The 22,540-nt window shown below is 50.2% G+C and overlaps 1 protein-coding gene across 11 annotated transcripts in view; it reads right to left on the bottom strand.

Moving 5' to 3' along the window:
• NRXN2 (neurexin 2) overlaps nt 1-22,540 on the bottom strand; it is a 393,602-nt gene that overhangs the window by 196,219 nt on the left and 174,843 nt on the right. For 4 of the 11 annotated variants that reach the window (XM_056852311.1, XM_056852313.1, XM_056852316.1 and 1 more), the window contains 6 exons: nt 18,912-18,938; nt 11,563-11,682; nt 9,829-10,210; nt 5,676-5,866; nt 2,851-3,024; nt 1,422-1,541 (listed from right to left, as the gene is read on the bottom strand). In XM_056852311.1, the coding sequence (XP_056708289.1) occupies nt 1,422-1,541; nt 2,851-3,024; nt 5,676-5,866; nt 9,829-10,210; nt 11,563-11,682; nt 18,912-18,938 (1,014 nt within the window). Of the gene's footprint in view, nt 1-1,421; nt 1,542-2,850; nt 3,025-5,675; nt 5,867-9,828; nt 10,214-11,562; nt 11,683-18,911; nt 18,939-22,540 lie in introns of all 11 variants that reach the window. The other 7 variants (XM_056852315.1, XM_056852309.1, XM_056852308.1 and 4 more) reach the window with 3 other exon arrangements.

Here is a 22,540-nt window from a genome sequence, read left to right as displayed (position 1 = left end):
CATGGAACATATGAATACATAATTTTTTAAAAAAATACTCATTTATCAATGTCATTGTTAATACTGAACCTGGGATGGTTTGATCAGCATATCTTTGGCTTTTTCTTTTCTTTTTCTTTCCTCTGTAGTTCAGTTTATTACAGTGATGGCCAGCAAAAGTGAACAAATATACATTATGTTGCTTTCCTCTGGTTCAGTTTGAGCTGGCCACAGGGGCAGTGGTCCTTTGGGAGGTCAAGATGGGCACACTTAGGCCTTTTACGCAAGGACGTTTCCCAGCGGTCGCCCCCGCCGACTGCTGCAGGGCTTCCTTTTGATTATGCATGCCTTTTCCAACTGCCTCAGTCTCCCTGCACATTTTGCCCTCATTTTCCAGATTCTGGCTAAACCAACATCCAGAAAACACAGGCAAAATGTGGGGGACAGCGAGGCGACCTCTGAGGGGCAGAAAAGGCATGCATAATCAAAGGGAAGCCCCAAAGCAGGGGTGACTGTGGGGAAACGACCCTGCATAAAAGGCCTTACAGAGCAGAATCCACATTTTCCTTGCTGCACTGACGCCAAGCAAGAGATCTCTCCTAGGTTCTGAGGATCTTTTAGGAGCAGCAAGATCACTTGCTGCCCTGTGACCCAGATGGGGAAAGACCACCCTTCTGGAACCATGCAGCCAAGATACCGTGTTTCCCCGAAAATAAGACATACCCATAAAATAAGCCATAGCAGCATTTCTAAGCATTTGCTTAATAGCCATACCCCGAAAATAAGGCACCCCGGGGCTGGTGTGGAGAAGACCAGGAGGAGCCCAGCTGAGCAGATGCAGTCTCCCGCGGCTGCTTCAAAGGCCCAGCAACCAGCGCGCCCGGGGCTGGGGTGGAAAAGACCAGGAGGAGCCCAGCTCAGCAGAGGCGGTCTCCCGCAGCCACTTCAAAGGCTCTGCAACCAGCGCGCCCGGGCCTCTGGGGGCGGGGAAGACAGGAGGAGCCCAGCTGAGCAGATGCAGTCTCCCGCGCCACTTCAAAGGCCCGGCAACCAGCGTGCCTGGGCCTCTGGGGGCGGGACCGGAAGGGGGTGGTAAGGGGAGAACGGGAGCCGAGAGGGAGGACAGTTCTGATTCCCTCGGAATAAGACATCCCCTGAAAATAAGCCATAGTGTGTCTTCTTGAGGAAAAATAAATATAAGACAGTGTCTTATTTTCGGGGAAACACGGTAGCTCCCAAGCCTGAGTACCCCTCCTTGATCCCGAATGGAAGAGAATCAACCCAAGGGAACCAGTCTTAGCCTTGTTCCCTGAGGCCCATAATCCAGTAGCATTACTCTCACTGCCTTGGCTATGGCAAGCACTCAGGCTGGGTTAACCTACTAGGCATAAGCCTTTTTCTGTGCCCCCCACCCCACAACATCCAGTCTTCCCACTACTCACGGTCATTGCACACTGGGCCGCCGTACGAGGTCATAGTGCAATCGCATGTGTAGCCGTCCCATTGCTGAAGGCAGACGCCCTGGTTGGCGCAGGAATCCTCCGTGCAGGTGGTGCTGGGACCTGGGGGGAAGGACAGCGAAACAGAGACAGAGAGGTCTCAGCCAGATTGATCTAGATCTTTCCTTTACTGATTCCTGTCCTGGTAATAACAATAATAATTCGAGGAAGGAACACAAGCCAGTTTGTCAGTGAAACTTGACTGTTTTGTAGAATGCTAATAGTACAACATCAGCTTATAGAGAGAAGCCAACAGTTCCCCTTCTCTGATGACTGGGATTTGCCTGCAGTAACTTTCAGAGGCTGATAACCTTCAGCATGGACGGCTGCAAAGATCTCTATCTGGGGCTGCCCTTGAAGACTGTGTCAAAAGCCGTGGCTGGTACAAAACTGCTGAGTAACTGACTAGGGCAGGTGGCAAAGAACGTTTTGCCCAGACTTAATACAATTGTACCAGTTGCCAACTGTAGGTGCTGGCTCTTCCCTTGTGACCTGGCCCACGAGCCTTCATGAAAGTTGAGCCAAAATATAAGGAAACAAACCTACAACCAACACACCAAACAATAAACCATAAAAGGTTGAGTAACAGATAAAATCTATTACAAAAATGATATACCATCCTAGTAGAACAACTCTGTTTTTATAAATACGTAAGATACATACAAATTAAAAACATAATATCATAAAAACAAAAGTAAGCAAATATAAAGATAAAAATCACGTATCCAAATGTGTTTCAACTAAATAGTCTTCTTCAGTAGTCTCTAAAGATGGCATTGATTCCTAAAAGTACATACACATATATGTAAAACAAATAAAATAACAGAAGTATAAACACGATATACAGTTGGACTAAAAGCCCCTTCAATAACTTTACAGGTGTACTTTCTGGAAAACCAAGATATACTGTTTCCACTATATAATTTACAGACCAGGTCATTAAACTGCCTCATATTGATAATTAGTGGAGTATGTTGGCAAAAAGATAATTTCCAGCTCTGTCTAAAACAAAGTGATTCTATCAATAGTAGCCCTGTAGGTACTAAAGTTGCATGGAGATATCCTAAGTGCCTCCATTCCAAAAAAAGCCTGCATCCAAAATAAATACAGTGAATCCATTTGGGCATAATCCGTAAAGGATCTTAGCGCTCTACAATTCATATAACCACACATTAGAGATCCCCAGCGCTAGTTCAGGAAGAGGGAATTTGGAAAGGAGAAACGGTAGGGGTGGGTGAGAGTGGGAGGGCATGATTCAATCTTTTCTGTGCTCCAAATTCCCCCCCCCCATCTCAAGTAGTTTCTCCTCCAATTGTTCCTTATCTGGTCAATCTAAGACAAAAGCGACCCCCCCCCACTCCCCCGGTCTTACCATCACAGCCCCTCTCAACCTGCCCGATCCGGTGCAGGGCGTCGGCGATGAGGTCTGGGAGTCGGCCGTTGAGGTCCACGGAGGCCAGGCAGCCCTGGAAGCCATCCCGCGAGGCCACCAGCTTGGGCAGGTTGTTGAACATGTTTTTGCTTAGGCCTCCGATATACAGCTCCCCTGCAGGAAGGAAGAGGGTGGCTCAGTGGTACATCATCTACTTGGCATGCAGAAGGTCCCAGGTTCAAACCCAGGCATCTCCAATTAAAGGAACTAGGCATGTAGGTGATATGAAAGACCTCTGCCTGAGACCCTGGAGAGCCGCTGCCGGTCTGAGTAGACAATACTGACTTTGATGGACCAAGGGTCTGATTCAGTATAAGGCAGCTTCATGTGTGTCATGTATGTTCAAGAGAGGTCTCAGGGCCTGGGGAGCGGAGTCTCCCTCTTGCCCCAGAGTCCCACCTGCCAAGAGACACGTGAATAGTCCTGAGCAAGAGCAAAGGAGGAGGAAAAGCTGGGTCAGATCCCATCAATGTCAGGATTGTAAAGTCAATTCTACCTGTAAAAAAAGATGTGAAAAAGCCCCCTCCCCAGTCTCAGGAAAGCTGAGAGGAACTTCTAGAGATAGAAAAGTTCTCTAGTTCACAGGTGGTCTGCTTCTTATACTTTTAAAAAACTTTTAGCATTTGACTAATTTAGGTTTTTTTTTGTTAATTGGCAGTCCTAAATTGTGGTTTTAAATTATAGTATTTCCCACAATTTTTCATGGTTGTTGTTTAATTTACATTGTATGCCTCCTTGAGAAAGGAGGCGAATACATGTTTTAAATGAACAAAACAAGATAAAATTGTATTCAAGGGAATATTTTTTTCATGGGCTCCTCTTTGGCTCACTCTTTATCTTGCGGTTTGTACTGCAGGCTTTTGTGAAATGCTTTGAAAGCACCTGGCTGCCCAAAAATAAATGCAAGCGTCATGATATAATCAGTTGTGAAGAGAGTATGCTCAGAGGCACTCTCTTAATTTGCTCCTCTTTTAAATGCTCCAAAGCAAGGATCTCCAACAGGCAGCTCAGTAGCTACAGTAGTTTGTCCATCCCCCGAGAAAACCCAGGAAAAAGGCACCAAAAGAACTGCTCTCTTCTAGAGTTCCTCCTCCTCCATATTCTGCTTCTAGGACAGAACAAAGCATGGTAACATCCTAAGGGTGTGGGGGGGGGAGGTAGCTCAAGATATTTTTGATTACTCAGAAGTAGCTCTTAGCTAAGGCTGGCGACCCCAGGGGCCTCCGAAAGAGGCTTCAGGAACCCCACCCCACCTCAGATCAAACGGCACATCAGTATTTCCATTTCTACCAGATTTGGTGGTAGAAAGTGCCATCTAGTCACAGCTGACTTATGGCGACCCTGTAAGGTTTTCAAGGCACTGCCAGGTTTACTCTATGCAGGGTTGCCAGCTCTGGTTGGGAAATACCTGGAGATTTTGGGGGCGGAGCCTGAGGAGTGTGGGGTTTGGGGAGGGACTTCAATGTTATAGAGTCCAATTGCCAAAGCAGCCATTTTCTCCAGGTGAACTCATCCCTATCAGCTGGAGATCAGTTGTAATAGCGGGGGATCTCCAGCTAGTACCTGGAGGTTGGCAACCCTAATGCAAACACAAAGATGTTGCCGCACTTCTAGAAGAGACCTGAAATTCCACACACACCCCCATAGATGGGAAAAAAATAGATCTCCTTGTGGGATCCATGTGCTGAGTTCCAGGCATGGCAAGGGACAGGACTGCAACCACCTGGCCAGTTTGGGAGAGGACAAAAACACGACCCCAGGCACCTCCCATGACATCAAGAAAGCGGGGCGAGGGAAAGGTGGAGGGCAGCAGATGCCACGGCAATGAGAAGCGACAGGTAAGGCTGGGCCTTGTGCCAGTGCGGCAGCCCTGGGGGGGAGGCAGACGCCTTATTTGCACCGATCAAGGAAGAGAGGCACATGCCCAGGAAGGCCGTCCCAGGGCAGGTCAGAGTGGATGTTGTTAGCCGGAGGCTGTTCTCTTCAATTTCTAAGCATCCTCATCCAGAGAGCTCAGACTGGGGAGCCGCACACCACACACATCAAAAACAAAACGCCCGACTAAAAAGATGGGATCGTGTTGTAAACAAGGGTCAATCGAAGCTGGTCCCAAACAACCTGGCGTATTCTTGGCAGCAAGGTGCCCCCTAGTGTTAACTCTGGGGGGTTGCAACCGACATGGCCTTCGGTTTGGAAGCACAGTTCATAGAATCATAGAGTTGGAAGGGGCCACCAGGATCATCTAGTCCAACCCCATGCACAATGCAGGAAATTCACAACTCCCTTGCCCCCCCACACCCCCAGTTACCCCTCCTCCATGCCCAGAAGATGGCCAAGATGCCCTCCCTCTCATGATCTGCCTAAGGTCATAGAAGCAGCATTGCTGACAGATGGCCAATCTAGCCTCTGCTTAAAAACCTCCAGGGAAGCTCACCACCTCCCGAGGAAGCCTGTTCCACTGAGGAACCGCTCTAACTGCTAGAAAGTTCTTCCTAATGTCTAGACGTAAACTATTTTGATTTAATTTCAACCCATTGGTTCTTGTCCGACCTTCTGGGGCAACAGAAAACAACTCAGCACCCTCCTCTATATGACAGCCCTTCGAGTACTTGAAGATGGTTATCATATCCCCTCTCCCGGCTCTGTCTTCTCCTCTCAGTTAATGCCATCGTGCACTCCGCAAGTGCCGGGATAGGGAGCTGTGATCCAACGGGGACCCCGGGAGGGGAGGGGAAGGCAAGGCAAGGAAGGCAGCTGCAGCTCACCCTTGAGGTCCAGGTTGCGGGCGCCGTTGGAGTGCTGTGTGACGGTGCGGGAGTCGATCTTGAGCGTGTGCACGTTGTTGGTGTCGCGAGAGACGATGACGTTGTGCCACTGGTTGTCGTTGACAGGCTTCTCCGAGTTGCCCTTCATCAGCGAGGGCCCGTTGCCCAGGTCGAACACATAGTGGATGTACCTGTGGATGGGGTCGGAAGGATCAAACGGCCACCCAGCCTGTCCCCTCCCCAACCGTCCCCAAGGCGCTGCCCTCCCTGCACCAGCCAGAGACAGTAAAGCTCAAGCAGAGGGACTTGCTTGTAGGGGTAAGGGAAGTGAGCGACTCGAGCTAGCCAGCCAAGCCACATACTTCGGGGAAAGGTAATCTGATGGGGAAGAAGAGAGTGAGAAGAAGAAGAAGAGTTGGTTTTTATATGCCGACTTTCTCTACCACTTAAGGGAGACTCAAACCGGCTTACAATCACCTTCCCTTTCCTTCCCCTCCCCACAACAAACACTCTGTGAGGTAGGTGGGGCTGAGAGAGCTCTAAGAGAGCTGTGACTAGCACAAGGTCACCCAGCTGGCTTTGTGTGTAGGAGTGGGGAATCAAACCCGGTTCTCCAGATCAGAGTCCACTGCTCCAAACAAGAGGATTACCAAACATGGGAATCAGCCAGAGCTTGAGCCTTACAGAGAGTAAACTTTTCCTGACCTAAGAATTGTCACTGGTGGGTAGCGCAAAGGTAGGGGGAGTGGAAACTATGGGAACAGACAGCATTGGAAACATCCACATTTGTCAAAAACATGGGCCCCACCACCACACTGAGTATCAGACTGTGTGGGGGATCAGCTGCGATGCTGCAGTGGTGGGGGCTTCAGGGCAGCAGCTGGTTGCAGGACAATGGGGGCTCCCAGCATGCCCCCTGCAGTATGGGGCCCAGGGCAAGCCCTATAGCTGGGATTGCCCTGATGAGAAGCACACATACTGGATGGGGGATACACTTCTGGGTAGCAGTGTGTGTGAACAAGATCTTGGGGCTACAGGTGGACTGTAAGCTCAATAGGAACAGTCAATATTAAGCAGCAGCAAAAAAGTCTAATACAGTTTGGGGGTATCAACAGAGGCATAACATCCAAATCACAACATGTCATAGTTCCACTGTGCACAGCATTGGTCAGGCTGCACCTGGATTATCGTGTGCAGTTCTGGAGGCCTCACTTCAAAAAGGATGTGGACAGAATCGAGTGGGTGCAAAGGAGAGCAACCAGGATGATCAGGTGGCCTGGAGACCAAGGCCTACGAGGGAAGGCGGAGGGACCTGGAGATGTTCAGTCTGGAGAAGAGGAGGTTGAGAGGGGGACATGATTGCCCTCTTTATGTATTTGAAAGGCTGCCACTTAGAGAAGGGCAGGGAGCTGTTCCTGTTGGGTTCCTCCCTTCTTCCTAAACTATAAAATTGGAATAGTTACCTACCTCACAGGATTGTTCTGAAAAACGTATCAAGATTATAAATAATACAACAGTTAAGAACTGGTGTAGCATAGTGGTTGGAGACCCAGGTTCCAATCCCCACTCCGCCATGGAAGCTTGCTGGGTGACCTTGCACCCTTGATACACTTTCAGTCAAACCTACCTCACAGGGAGAGGAGAATTGGAGAAAGGCAGGGTATAAATGAAGTATGTAAATAAATTATAAAGTGCTTGGCCATTAAAAAAAAGTGCTAATAATTATCTGTAGAGGGCAGTCAGAGTGAGGGCTACAAAGATGGGAAATTAGGTCTTTCCTGCCCAGTTGCTGAGTATCTCTCTCGACTCTGGCCATAAAAATGAGAGGCCACAGGGGGGCAGTGGAAAATTTGGTGAAAGGTATCTGACACCATTAAAAATGAAAATTAAGCAATACTTACAGGTATTTGCGGCTGCTGCTAAGTGTCTGGGGAAGGGGTGTTTCGGGGAAAATATAATTCGTAAGAGTTTTGTGTGTCTGTTCATGATAATCTGCGTCCGAGTAGGCGACTGTTTTGGCCGGAGTGCCAGAAATCCTGTAATGTTTCTTGCGAAGATGACAGTGTGCAGGCTGACAAAAGGAATGTGCGCGCACGTTTGTGTGTGTGTGTGTGTGAGAACTGTACTTGGCCAGGCTCTTGGGAGTAAGATGAGCCCCAAGTGGTACACATGAAGCTGCCTTATCCTGAACCAGACCCTTGGTCCATCAAAGTCAGTATTGTCTACTCAGACTGGCAGCGGCTCTCCAGGGTCTCAGGCAGAGAGAGGTCTTTCACATCACCTACTTGCCTAGTCCCTTTAACTGGAGATGTCGGGGATTGAACCTGGGACCATCTGCATGCCAAGCAGGCGCTCTACCACTGAGCCACAGTGTCCTCCCCAAACTGCCAGCACCACCCAAGCATGGCTAAGTCCCTTGGTTAGTAAACCAGCTTTGCATGCCAAGAAAAGGGGTCTGGGGTACCAGTCTTGTATTCTTTCTGGGAGTTGCCTATCTCTGCATTAACTCCACCCACCCAGCCATGCCCCATTCCCCATGTCTTCGTTAAGATCACAGGGAGAGGCCCTCCTGACCCTGACTGTCCCATCGATCAAAGAAGCTCATCTGGTGGGCACATAAGGGCCTTTTTGGTGGCAGCCCAACAATTATGGAACCATCTCCCCAGGGAGGTACACCTGGGCCCCTCGCTTTCAATCTTCAGGAAGTAGCTGAAGACAGTTTTATTTAGGACCTTGTTTGATCAAAGCAGTCCTAAGCTGAGCTTTTAAATTTCAGTTTTATGTATTTTTATGTACTCTATATTTTACGTACTTTGTTTTTATTTCAAGCCACCTTGAGCTCCATAAGGAAGAAAGGTGGGTAATTAATGTTCTAAATAAATAATAATAAGAGCCGATTTTTATATGCCGACTTTCTCTACCACTTAAGGAAGAATCAAACCGGCTCACAATCGCCTTCCCTTCCCCTCCCCACAACAGACACCCTGTGAGGTAGGTGGGGCTGAGAGAGTTCTGAGAGAGCTGTGACTAGCCCAAGGTCACCCAACAGGCTTCATGTGGAGGAGCGGGGAATCAAACCCGGTTCTCCAGGTCAGAGTCCACCGCTTCGAACCACCGCTCTTGACCACTACACCACGCTGGCTCTCAGGGAAGAAAATCTACCCTCCATGGCTGGAAGGCTGCTTTCAGCTTGGTGGGCCACAAGTAGTATTGGCCTGCTCTCTCCCATGAAATGGATGGGCTTCCCTGCCAAGGAAACTGGAGACCCCCTTGCTTTATCTACCCACCTGCTCCTATGGAGGTGGCTGCATGAAATGAAAATCCATCACTTTTATGACAAGGATGATGAGGGACCTACCAACTCTCCAGCTTCTGCATCTGACTAAGTGGGATTCTGGCCCTCTGCCAAAATCAACCCATCAGCTGCAAGAAATTTACATCCTCTGAGATGTTTTCGAAGCAGTTTAAGGGCCACGGCCCCTCCCCAAAGAAAACATCTCTCGAGAGCTCTGCATTCAAAGATTTCCCAAGAGCTCCTTCACACAACTATGGATACAGAGTTCTTTGATCGGCAGGCATGGCAGTTAAAAAAACAAGATGAAACAACAAAGAAATGAATACTTTGCTCAGTGGATGGGTGGGGAGGAGTAATACTGGAACTTCACAAAGCAAGCGGCAGCTTAAGTGGTGAAGGAGAGAGAAGGTAGGCTGAGAGGGTAGGAGACAAGCACACGAGGCATCAGGGTGGGCCAGTTATGCTGTAAGGGGGGTCTTCTGGGGGTCGCTCATGCCAGCAGGCAGGACCCTGGCTGGGAAGTGGGCAGGGAATTCCAGACCACCATGAGAGGGAGGGGCCATGGCTCAGCGGTAGAGCATCTGCTTGGCATGCAGAAGGTACCAGGTTCAATCCCCGCCATCTCCAGTTATAGGGACCAGGCCGGTAGGTGATGTGAACGACCCCTGCCTGAGACCCTTGAGAACCGCTGCCAGTCTGAGTAGACAATACTGACTTTGATGGACCGAGGGTCTGATTCAGTTTAAGGCAGCTTATACTGTGCTCATGAGACATGGGGCAGGGTAATCCACACCAGCAGGTGGGGCTACAGGCTAAGACCACAGGGGAGGAGGCCAAAAGCCCCACCGGACGCCTCACCCCTTGACGAGCTCCACCACGATGAAGTCGTTGCCATTGCCGCTGTTGAAGAGGATGAGCCCATCGGTGGCCGTGGTCTTGAACTGGAAGAAGAGGTGCATGGAGGCGTAGGCTTGGAGCGTGGCCAGCGCCAGGTAACTGGCTTTGCTCTTGAAGGTGACCGGGTCGGCGATGATGCTGCGCAGGCCGAAGCGGGCATTGAGCTCACAGTAGCTGATGTCTCCATTTTTGCACAAGTCCATGTAAGGCAGCCCGTTGAAGACCAGGCTGCTCAGGTGGCCGATGAAGTTGGAGGGCACCACCGAGATGAAGCGCCGCTCCGTCATGATGCCCGTCTCGATGTTGTGGAACTCCAAGCGGGTGTGGGCACCCGCCATCTGCCCTGCTTGGACCAAGCACAGTGGGGGCGGGCACTGTTAAAATAGAGCCAAGCAGGGTACCAACCTGCTTGGCTCTATTTTAACGGGGGGGGGGGGGCAATGTGACAATGTCTCTGGCTACAGTGAGTGGATGGGAAATAGGGTTGCCAGGTCCCTCTTTGCCACCGGCGGGAGGTTTTTGGGGCGGAACCTGAGGGGGTGAGGTTTGGGGAGGGACTTCAATGCCATAGAGTCCAATTGCCATTTGCTCCAGGTGAATTGATCTCTATCGGCTGGAGATCAGTTGTAATAGCAGATCTCCAGCTACCTGGAGGTTGGCAACCCTATATATTGGCCGAAGGTCAGTTGTAATAGCAGATCTCTAACCACCACCTGAAGGTTGGCAACCCTAACATGGGATGATGTAACATCTGGAGCACAGCAGGCGGCCAAGACCATCCGTCAGGGGCCCCTGCACTAGGGTTGCCAGCTTTGAGTTGGGAAACACCTGGGGATTTTTGGGGTGGAGATTGGGAAGGGACCTCAGCAGGGCATAATGCCATCGAGTCCACCCTCCAAAGCAGCCATTTTCTCCAGGGGAAGTGATCTTGATTTGTCTGGAAATCAATTGTAATAGCAGATCTCCAAGTGCCACGTAAAGGTTGGCACCTCTACCTGAAGCTGAGTGTTACCCAACCTTCCCCATGCCCACTGCCCATTCTTCCAAACCCACTAATTCAAGGCCCATACCCCCCCCCCATTATTGCAAACATTCCCCACCCATCACCTCTGAGCTGTATTTACACAGCCCAGAACCTGTCATTCATTCGCCAAACTCCCTCCCTCAGCAGCCAAACCGGACAGTTGTGGAACTGTGTGCAGGGCTGCCACCAAGTGAGAGTTCACTGCATTGCGAGTGTATGCTGCCACCTAGTGGAGGATGAGAGAACTATAAAGACATGATATTCTGTAGGGGAGCATGCAAAGATCTGGGCGTTGCAACCATGTTCCAGCAAGCCAGTGGTAAAAGCCCTTTCAGTAGTCCAAGGACATTGGATTCCTCCAAGAAAATAAGGCAATCTGCCCCATGAAGTGTCTCCTTCTTCTAGGGTTGCCAGGTCCCTCTTCATCACGGGCAGGTTTTTGGGGTGGAGCCTGAGGAGGGTGGGGTATGGGGACAGGAGGGACTTCAATGCCATAGAGTCCAATTGCCAAAGCGGCCACTTTCTCCAGGTGAACTGATCTCTATCAGCTGGAGGTCAATTGTAATAGCAGGAGATCTCCAGCTACTACCTGGAGGGTGGCAAACCTACCCCACCTTCCCACAAAAGCTCTGAAGCCCCTCAGGCCCACCCACTAGCCCCGATGCACCTACCTTCCACTGTGACGTTGTCCACCGAGAGCTGCAAGTTCTTCCCCCGCCTGACCACGCGGACCGTGTGCCATTCGTTATCGTTGAGTTTCTGGCCGGCAAAAAGGGTCTCGGGGCCTTTACCTGCAACAGGGCGTGCAGGACGGGGGTGTCAGGGATGGGGGCTGTTGCACAGGGTGCAAAGAACTGATTCCCCCCCCCCAGAAGAGCATTGCACAGAACAAACCCGCAAGGACGCAGCCCAGCACCAAAGACCCCATTTCACAAGATCCTTTGTTAGCCCTGAACATAAGCACCACCATTTTACATGGCTGCATTCCTCCATGCAGCATCCCGGCTCCGCTGCTGCAAGCAGTCTCCTCACTCTTCCCTCTCCCAGGCAAGAGGGTTGGGAAGCAGCCTGCCCCACAGAACTGAGCCAATCTCCCCTAACTCCTAGGTGAAATGAGAACAGCACCCCCTGGCCTTGTTATCTAAGGGTAATCTTCTGGATTCTCTGATTAGTCCAAAGTTATGCAGAATCTTTATGCATTCAGGATTTGCCCTTTTTCAATGGTTTGGCTGGGCCGTATACTAGGGATACCCTTTTCAGCCCTGCTGTGTCACCTGTCCTGTTCAGTCGGTGGACTCCTTGGCACGCATCCTTTTGCATTGTCCTTACGTGTACCAACTTTGGCTAAAATGGATTATACCGTTTTAACAAATGGTCCGCATTTTCTCAAGCAACTTTGGAGCAAAAGGTTCAGTTCCTCTTAGCGGACTCTGACCCTCAGCGTACTCATTTTGTTGCTTGTTTTTAGGAGGCTGCAGAGAAGAGTCGAAGGGAGGTGTTTTTAGAGATGGGTCTTATTTAAGTTTTGTGGTTATATTGTTCAAGACCTCGGTCTAAGAACAGGGGGAAACAAAGAATGAAAAAGAGAACAGCACCTGATCAGGTCCACAGTCAAAACCCGAGAGGGGCGCAACCTCTGGTTATTTTGCCAAGGTGTGAAATTTATAGAGAGCCAAAGGCATCATGGACTGAATGCAGAGGATCAATTTGGGCACCCTTTGCTTCCAAACGCCAATGAATGACTGGCTGAGTGGGAAGTTTAAAGGGCCCAGGAACAAGCCAAGCCAAGTGTTGAGTCGGGGGCGCAGACTTGGGCCTTGGCTCACTCATTTCCTCCAGGGGTGGTGTGGGACTAGGGACGCCATCTCCGGGCTCAGAAATACCTGGAGATTTGAGGGTGGAGCCTGGGAGATTGGGGTTTAGAGAAGGGAGGGACCTCAGTAGGGCATAAGGCCATGCCATCCACCTTCCAAAGCAACCATTTTCTCCAGAAGTAGAATGTTTTCAATAAAACACCTAAGATGTATGCAGTCTGGAGAACGGTTCTAATTCCAGGAGATCTCCAGCCACCACCTGGAGGTTGTACAAAGTCAGTATAGGTTAAAGAATGTCACTTTTAACAAAATACAAAGCAACATAAATTCCAGCACCATAGTATATAATGCAAAATGTTTCCAAAACTGGGATACACTGGAATAGCTAGTATACACTTGTTACAAAACAATGTGGGAAACCTCAAAGCATCAATCCACAAAGTGGAAAAGTCCCACAATAACTGGAAACAATGAGAGCAATCCAAGGTCTCAAACGCAAGGTGAAGCAGAGTGAAGAAGACTGCGTGTATCTAGTCGATCACACTCCGTGTCAGTTTCACAATGGATGAGGAAACACATAGCACCTCAAATAACATCATGTTCGGCTACAATTTATTTTATTTATTTTGCGATTTATAACCCGCCCTCCCCGGCCGAAGCCGGCTCAGAGCAGGTAACATCATATACAAGCATTACTACATCAATATAAAAATCTAAATTTAAAATAATAAAATCCCAATTAAAACTTAAAACACAAAATTTCAAATGGCCACACTCGTACTGCTGGATATTTGTGCGCTTCATTGTAGCCGAAAATGATGTTATTTGTAGTGCTACGTGTTTCCACGTCCATTGTGAAACTGACCCGGAGTGTGATCGACTAGATACACGCAGTCTTCTTCACTCCACCTTGCATTTGAGACCTTGGATTGCTCTCATTGTTTCCAGTTATTGTGGGACTTTTCCACTTTGTGGATTGATGCTTTGAGGTTTCCCACGTTGTTTTGTAACAAGTGTATACTAGCTATTCCAGTGTATCCCAGTTTTGAAAACATTTTGCATTGTATGCTATTGTATTGGAATTTAAGTTGCTTTGTATTTTGTTATAAGTGACATATTCTTTAACCTATACTGACTTTGTACATCATTGTTAGATATAGAGGTGTGATTTTTGTTTCACCACCTAGAGGCTGGCAACCCTACTTGGGAGAATCCAGCTGGTGAGGACACCATACCAAAGGGCCTCATCCAAGTTAAGTGACTCCCGGTGTGCTGTTGCAGCTGGCTCTGCTCATTCCTGGCCTCAAGAGCCCTGCCATGACGGCAGCCCACCAAGAACTTCCCCCGTAATTCTGCCCAGATTCTGTGTGTGTGTGTGTGTGTGTGAAGGGGATAAACTGCACTGTCTGAATGCCAAGCTCAGCTGGGGAACGAACAAAAGAGAGGAGTTCACAGGCAGTCCAAGTCTGAATGAACACCTGTGTGTTTTGGAAGAAGGGGAGATGCATAAAAAGGGAATTGCATAAAAGCATACATTCCCTCACCCCAACCTACCGTCTGTATTGGCAATGTGCAGAGGTGCAAAGACTGGCTTTTAATATAACATTTATAAACGTTATCTTGCAACCCATTATTTGCACACACATCCTCCCTCTATGCTGAAGAACAAAGGCATCGCTTGCCACCTGCTGGCCTAAGTGGGAACCGCAAGGAGATGCGGCTCCCTTGCAGGGATTTCCAGGGCACCGCAGTATCTTCCAAAGGCACCTGCTGCCACCCAGTGGAGAAAACCAGATACTACAGAAAGCCAAAAGGCATGTGCTGCCACCTGGTGGCAGAAAACATCCTCTGGACATTGTCATGAGTCAGCCTCTTTGTGGAATTATGCGAGTACTGCCGCTCCCAACGAGAAAGGGCACCTCTGATGAAATAAGTCGTTTCATGATAGTTACAGCATTCCCCCCAACCACAAAAGTCTGCTTTCTGCCAGGGAGAACTCGTTTTTTTGGACACAGCACCAAATGGAGCTTGGTTGTCCTTCAGTGTTACTACTCTGAAGATGCCTGCCACAGTTGCTGGCGAAACGTCAGGAAAGAAAATTCCAAGACCACGGTTACACAGCCCGGATAACCTACAAGAACCAATGAACTCTGACCGTGAAAGCCTTCGACAATATTTTGGAGCTTGGTTGGTTGCAGAGTACACCAAACAGCATGCCAGGGTCTCCCACTCCCCAACCTTAAGCCAGTGAGTGGGAAAACCCCTCCGGACAATTCTCTTTTGCTGGTCCCCAGGCTGGGTCAGAGGCCTTGGGATTGAATAAATTCCTGGACCCCGCTTCTTCAAGGGGACCTAAGGTTGCCAACTCCAGGTTGGGAAATCACTGGAGATTTGGGGGTGGAGCTTATGGGGGTTTGGAGAGAAGTGGCAGGGTGAATGCCATAGAGTCCTCCCCGCAAAGCAGACATTTTCTTTGGCGGAACTGATCTCTGTCACCTGGAGACCAGTTGTAATTCCAGATCTCAAGGCCCCACCTGGAGGTTGGCATCCCAAAGGGGACTCCTGCCCAGCCCCCTTACGCAACACACGTTTCTCTCCAGCCTCACCCTGAGCGAGCATGTGATATCTAACTTCTACTCCAATCCCTCCTCCCTCCACCAATTTGCTAATATGGAGATAGTACAACCCTACCACCCTTTGGCAGACATTAGACTGGTATTTATAAATTACCCAAACCTTTGAGCCAAGATGCAGCCAGATCCCAAAGCCAGGAACCCCACTCCCCCCGGGTTCTCTCCCCAGCTCCCAGAAGGAAACAGAGCCAAGGCCAGCCAAACTAGAGAGTATAAGAAAGGGGCTTAATCTGAGCCACACCAACAGCATGGCTTAGGGCAGCAAAGCTCAAGAGCACCGCTGAACACGCTCAGAATGCCTTTCGTCACTATCAACACTCATGTAATTTTAGATTTCAGTGTGAAAAGGTGCTGGAGCCTCAGAACCCCTTTTTATGAAAGAAGCCCCTGGGAGGGGAACAGTCTGAGGCCAAGGATGCACGGGACCTCTCCTCGGTATCTCTTTAAAATTCAATTTTGGGATGATGCTTGCGGTCACCAGCGTGGTTGTAATACCGTCTGGCACGTTGTCTTGACAGTGGAGAGGCGATTTCTGTAAGGTGATTTATGTACTGGTTTGTATCAATACAACGTTCTTGAAAAATCACAAGCCTCGGCATCTGGCCTCCTGGTCCCCCGACAGCTCTCTCGTTACGCAGCCTCGGGAGCCCCACCCCCTTCCGTTGGCCTCAGTTTCCTCTCCCCCATTCCAGACCAGCTCTCCTTGGACTGGACGGGAGTCTTGGCTGCCTGCTCAGGAACTCACCTGCGGCTGCAAAAGGCGCTTGTCCGGTTTTCCACGGCCCAGGTTCCCCCAGCAGATCTCTGGAGTGTGGCATTAGCATCCTGGCAACTCCATGCATGCCTGCCCACGGGCAAGGAGGGAAAGTCTGCCCAGGATTGGAGTTGGACAGTCAGGGATGCCCAACAAGGGCACCCGTGATAAGCTCATTTGGCATGGGGAACTTTGCCACAGGGTTTGCAGAGCTGCCATCTTGGTGCTTGTCAGAGGGGAAACAATACTAAATTTGGAATGGGGGAAAGTAATGAGAGATCAGAATGTCCTTGTGCATCCATGAAGTGGGGGAGAGAACAGAGCCTGAGAAACTGCATACTCTATGGGAGACCCAGTGGAGTGTGTTGCTTGCAGAAGAAATGTCATATAAGGCTGGTTTTCTGTTTGAGAAGTCTTGAGATTACAAGTAAGGACATTGACAAGAGGCATCCAGGATGTGGTGATGGCTGCCAATTTGGAAGGCTTTAAGATGGGAGCAGACATGTTTATGGAGCAGAGGGCTATCCATGGCTACTAGTCAAAATGGACGCATACCTATTCTCTCCAGGATCAGAGGGGTGCTGTGGAATACAGGCAAGATAATGCTGCTCCAGTCATCTTGTTTGTGGGCTTCCTAGAGGAACCTGGTTGGCCACTGTGTGAACAGACTGCTGGACTTGATGGACCTTGGTCTGATCCAGCATGGCTTTTCTTATGTTCTTATGACATTACAACCCTGATTTGTAAAAATGAAGAGTACCGCAACTATGCTGTTCTGTTGCACCAAGAAAAGAACGGACCAGGTGTTTGCAGGGCTCGATAAAGAAAAGGGTGACGCTTAGTGAGATATGAAATCCCCTTTTGTCCCAAAGGCCCACCTGGAATGCAAATCAAACCTACCCGCAGGGGTGCGGTTGGACCACATTGTCTTACTCAGGGACTGAGAAGTGTCCTAGAGGGCCAAGGTATCTCCTTTGAATCTCACAAGACTTTCTGGCTTGATCGACAAGAAGCATTCTTGCAGAGGAGAGGGACAGATCTGGAAGTTTTTTTGGGAAGGGGTGCTTGAATAGATGTCTGCTCTACCTTGTCCAACTGGCACAGATGCAAACAGGCAGACATTTCAAAAGCCTGCCAAGTCTCCTCCTCCTCCGAAGAGTTGGTTTTTATATGCCAACTTTCTCTACTACTTAAGGGAGATTCAAACCGGCTTACAATCACCTTCCCCTCCCCGCAATAGTCACCCTGTGAGGTGAGGGCTGAGAGAGCTCTAAGAGAGCTGTAACTTGCCCAAGGTCACCCAGCTGGCCTCGTGTGTAGGAATGGGGGAAACAAATCCAGTTCACCAGATTAGCATCTGCTGCTCATGTGGAGGAGTGGGGAATCAATCCCGGTTCTCCTGATTAGAGTCCACCGCTCCAAACCACTGCTCTTAACCACTACACCACGCTGGCTCTCCGAGGAAAGCGCCCCAGTGACGGATGCCCCTGGAGCCTCCTACCAATATGAAAAGGGACACATTTGCAAATTCTCTATTGATAGCTCTACCCTTGGATGCTAATGATTTGGTATCTCTTTGCAATCATTTCCCCACATTCTGTTTTGCGAACCAGTGGAGGAGTTAAAACATTTTATCCTTGAACAAACTGGGATTTCCAGCCTAGCTGGGCTTTGTCGGGCAGGCGTGAAGAGGAGTGCTCCCAGGAGTGACCTGGGGCCCTCCTTGAGGGACCCTCATCCCTTGAAAAGGGCTGGGCACTCCTTGGCGCTAACACCCCTTCACAAAGACACTGCCCCACAACTGGATGCAGGCGTCTGTGTGTGTCCGAAGCAGCAAAACCCTCTCTTCTCTTAGGTGGGAACCAGAGTCATTAAACTGGTGTGAAACTGGGGTAGCATGGGGATGCATTGCTAACTCAGCTGCCCATGCTATGTCCTTTGACTCCCCCATGCCTTTCCACCATCACCCCTTTCTCCTCCCCCCAACCTCCCACCATGAACCAGGCTGCGTCCGAGTGAGCCCCACCTCTGGCCAGAGGGGGCTTGTGGCTTCTCTGAGCTGTCAGTCGGGGCTTCATTTCTGTAGCTATCGGTGACGTCTCATGTGGATGTTCAGCGGCGGGGTGGGGTGTCTTCTTCTCTGGCCGCTCCTAGGCTGTATTTCTCCAAAAAACCTTCTCTGCCCCACAGACTAGAGTGTTTCCCCCAAACAATCCCTCCCCCACCCCAACATAAAGGGCATGAAGGCTTTTCTTCCCTGAGAAACCCTGTCTCAAAGCTCCAAGGACTGTCTTGACCTCACCTCCCACAAGCCCTTGCAAAAGAGGAAACTGAGGTACAGGGGGAAAAATATGGCGTGACTCACCTCAAGGGTGTTGTAAAGAGAACCCAGGAATCCTGACTTCCAGCTGGCTGTTGATGCTACATTTTTCAGTCATGCAGGTGGCAGAAGGGGTGTATCATGGCCACACCCTCATCTGTGTGAAGCCACCGGGTGGGAAGAGTAACGTGAATCCTAAGGGGCTGCTTTAAATGAAGGAGCAGCGCTATGGCCCTGTTCTGTTCCAGGAGCTGGGGACAGAGCCCCGTTTGACTACTGGCCCCCTAGGCCCCCCCTGCGACTCCCCCCTCACCGCCCCGCACACTGTAACTTCAGTCCTTCCCCCTCCTGGCTGCCAGTTTAATTCTCCTCCAGACACCCATACCCACACCACACATGCCCCTTCCGTCTTCAAAAACGGAAACCACAGGATTCAAAGAGCAAGTAGAAGAAAGGAAGAAACGAGAAAGAAAGAGAGAGAAAAAAAATGTCAACTTACTGGGGTTACAGCCTATCCTGACACAGTCTGAGACGGGGGGGCGGGGAAGGGAGAGAGAAGAGAACGAGAGAGTTTTATATCCTTCAAGGTAACTTCTGCCACCAAACACCCAAAAAAGATGCAGCCCACCATCTGGGGACAGACGCGCAACAAGGTGGACACTTGCCCTTTCACTGAGATCTGTGTGTGGGGGTGGGTGGGAGCAGTTCTGCCCCCCGCCCCAAAGGAGCAAGAGTGGGAAAGGACCTTTGTATATCCTTTCACATCCCCATCCTCTGCGGAGCTATGGAATCACTTCCCCCGCCCCCCGGCCAGCGTCGATATCCTCTCTGATGAAGCTGCAGAGGTCCATCTGTCTATGCACAAAGCAGCCCCCGTTTTACCAGAGGCAAGGAGAGCATGTTTCTCAAAGTGGGAAGCACTGAAACGCAAGCACATAAGCCGAACCTATGACTGGGAATCAGGCTGTATGGTGGACAGCGGCGTTGCAGCTGACTTATGGCGACCCCGTAGGGTTTTCAAGGCAAGAGACAAAAAGAGGTGGTTTGCCAGTGCCTGCCTCTGCGTAGCAGCCATGGACTTCCTTGGTGATCTCCCACTCAGGTACTGACCATGGCTACCCCTGCTTGGCTTCCAACATCCAATGAGATGGGACTAGCCTGGGCCATCCAGGCTCAAGTATCTGGCACAGAAACCAGCCCCCCAAGACTCTCAGGGCCGATTCACACATCCAAAAAGCTCCTCCGGAATGCCTCAAGGACCTTCTGCTAGCTATGCACTTTTACGGGAACAGGTCATCGAACCCCTACTGACAGGTTGCCCTGGTGGCACTGATAAGGAGCTAGTTTTATTTCTTTTAAGTGATAATTATCCCCAGGTTACTGCAGGGGTTGCTAGCTTCCTGGGATTTATATTAAAGTTTTAACTTTTAATGTTGTAAGGAAGATCTTCGTCAAAAGTTTATAAATCTCCTTTAACCTCATTATGTACTTTTTAAATGCCAAATAAAGGTGTGATTTGAATTTGATTTGGATTTGAATTTGAACTAGCTATGCCCCCGGGCATTCCTTGTTGGAAGAGTTGCAATGTCTAGTGTGCAAAGGAACTGAGAAGAAGACCCAGCAGGAAGTGGGGAAGTGGTCAGCTAGTAGGGCTGTAAGGTTACAGACCTTTCCACCCTTTTTCCACACCTCTTGTCCGTCCTTAGGCTGATATTCTTAGGGGACAATTTCCTGCTTCTTCTCGGAAGTCATTCTACCCTCTCTCTCCCTCCTTAACTAGATAGGCAGCTAGAGGCTCCGTCTCTCAGCTTTCCTATCCTAAAATGTAGTTCTCTCAATAAAGGAAACTATATTTGATCGGTGAATCTCACCCTTCTCTGAGTACTTAGAATACTCTGCCAACATTCCTCACTGGAAAATTACTGCACAGGTGTGTGAGAGCTTGATTCAGATCGGGCCATCATTCACAAGGAGAAGAGGCCTTCTCCCACCATACTACTCTCCCAACATGAAATGGCCCTGGGGAGTCTTTCTTTGCCCCGTTGGGGAAACGAAATGTGTACTGATGGCTTCCCCAGTGAGGCAAATAACAGTTCTTGGAAGGGGGGCACTTTTCAGGTCAGCTAATGGTGTGGGGAGGGGTGGGTTGCACATCCCATGTCTCCTCTCCTCATCTGCCACAGCTGCAATCCGAATGAGGCCTACAAACACAGGACACCCACTCCACATCTGACAGAAAGATGTCCGACAGCCACGGGGACTTTATAAACATGTGAACCAGCCTGGAATGGACTCGCTTTCTTTCTATTCGAAAACTAGTTTTCTAGCCCTTGTGATGGGCGGGTGAGAATGAAGACTGACGAAAACTCAGCTATAGCTGAGTTGTTGGGGCTTTTTTTATATGCCGACTTTCTCTACACTTAAGGAAGAATCAAACTGGCTTACAATCACCTTTCCTACCCCTCCCTACCATGCTTCTCCCACATGCCCCCAAGCAGGGGCAGATTGGAAACAGGCCAAGAACAAGCCAAGCTGAGTCGTGAGTCAGTGCCGTGAGGGCCAGTCACCTCACGTCCGTGCCGCAGACCTGGGCCTCAGCTCGCCCGTTGCCTCCGGGGGTGGCAGGGGGGAACGCAACAGGTGAGCTGACACCAGGACTCGTGAGCACTGAAGGGCTTCACGCCAAGTGACTCCTGCAGTGCTGGCAGAGCGCTGCTTGTTCCTGGCTACGGGAGGCCGTTCAGGACAGCAGCCCGGCCAGAAACACTGAAATTAAAGGGCCAGTCCCCCATCCCAAGGACAGAGGTAAAATTGCATCGGCAGTGCTGAATACAAGAAGAAGAGTTGGTTTTTTATATACCAACTTCCTCTACCACTTAAGGAAGAATCAAACTGGCTTCCAATCTCCTTCCCTTCCCCTCCCCACAACAGACACCCTGTGAGGTCGGTGGGGCTGAGAGTGTGTGACTAGCCCAAGGTCACCCAGCTGGCTTCATGTGTAAGAGTGGGGAAACAAATCCAGTTCACCAGATTAGGGTCCACCGCTCCAAACCCCCACTCTTAACCACTACACCACACTAGCTAGGGATGTGTGGGTAGCTTCAGGGCCTTATTTAGGTCTTTGCCCCTCTATGTTTGGTGTGGGGCAGTGGCTCAATGTTACAGCATCTGCCTTATGCTCAGATCATGTCACAACCTTGGAAGCCATCTTGGATCTCTCTAATCTGGGGAATGCTGACATTCGCAGTGAGCATTGCCAATCTCCAGGCAATTTCCCAGCATAGGTCCCCATCCGTTGGGGATGCGCACTGGCCAATTATGACAGTCTCACTCAGGTGCCAGCAACATCCACAGCTCTGGATCTGAGGGGTGGTGGTGGTTTGGCACTGTTTGGATCTGGGATGGCCAACACCAATGTTGACGTTTCTCCAAATTTTTGAACAGTTGCTGCAGCATATGCAAGGCCTTGGAGGTAATTAGGGAACATGCTTAAAACAGGACAGCTGGGACTCAGTTTCCCCCAGTTGATCCCTTTCATCATCCAAGCCAGCCTGGAACTGCTGGTTTGTGCATAGACACACCCTTCCCATTGAGGGGGGGACGGACTGTCTGGGCCGTTCCTTCTTCAGTGCCCCTTCCCTCTCCGACCCTTGTGTCCTTGGCCTGGGATTCCTCAGTGTGGACAAGTGGCCACCTTGCAAAGACCAGCTGTGCAGGAGAAGGGGGGCAGGGCAGCCCTTTCCTTCCCCTTACCCTAAAGCTATAAAATAAAGGGCAAGGGAAGGGCTGACCCGCCCACAGGGCAGTGCCAGGCTCAGAAATGAGGGGGCACCGCACTTCCTTCGACACCCAAACGTGCTTCCTGGTGCAGAAACATCCCAAGAAACGTTCTTGTCTCTGCACCAGTGGCAACTTCCTGGAAGTCAGGCTGCTCCCGTGGAACCTCCAGAGACTGGGGAGCACTCCCACACCATGTGGCAACGCCAATGAGAAGACACTGCCCAGAAATCCACCTTGCGCGGTGGGCAGAGGTCAAGATGGGTATGGGGGAGGCAACAGGGTGAGCCTGGGAGCTTGGAAGGACCTTGTAGGGAAAGTGTTGCCGAGGGTGGTGGGGGGCTTTTTTCA

This window comes from Euleptes europaea, chromosome 7 (assembly GCF_029931775.1).
Source record: "Euleptes europaea isolate rEulEur1 chromosome 7, rEulEur1.hap1, whole genome shotgun sequence".
Classification (NCBI taxonomy): domain Eukaryota; kingdom Metazoa; phylum Chordata; class Lepidosauria; order Squamata; family Sphaerodactylidae; genus Euleptes; species Euleptes europaea.
The sequence above is the reverse complement of the archived record's forward strand: the minus strand, read 5'-3'. Positions and strand labels throughout refer to the sequence as shown.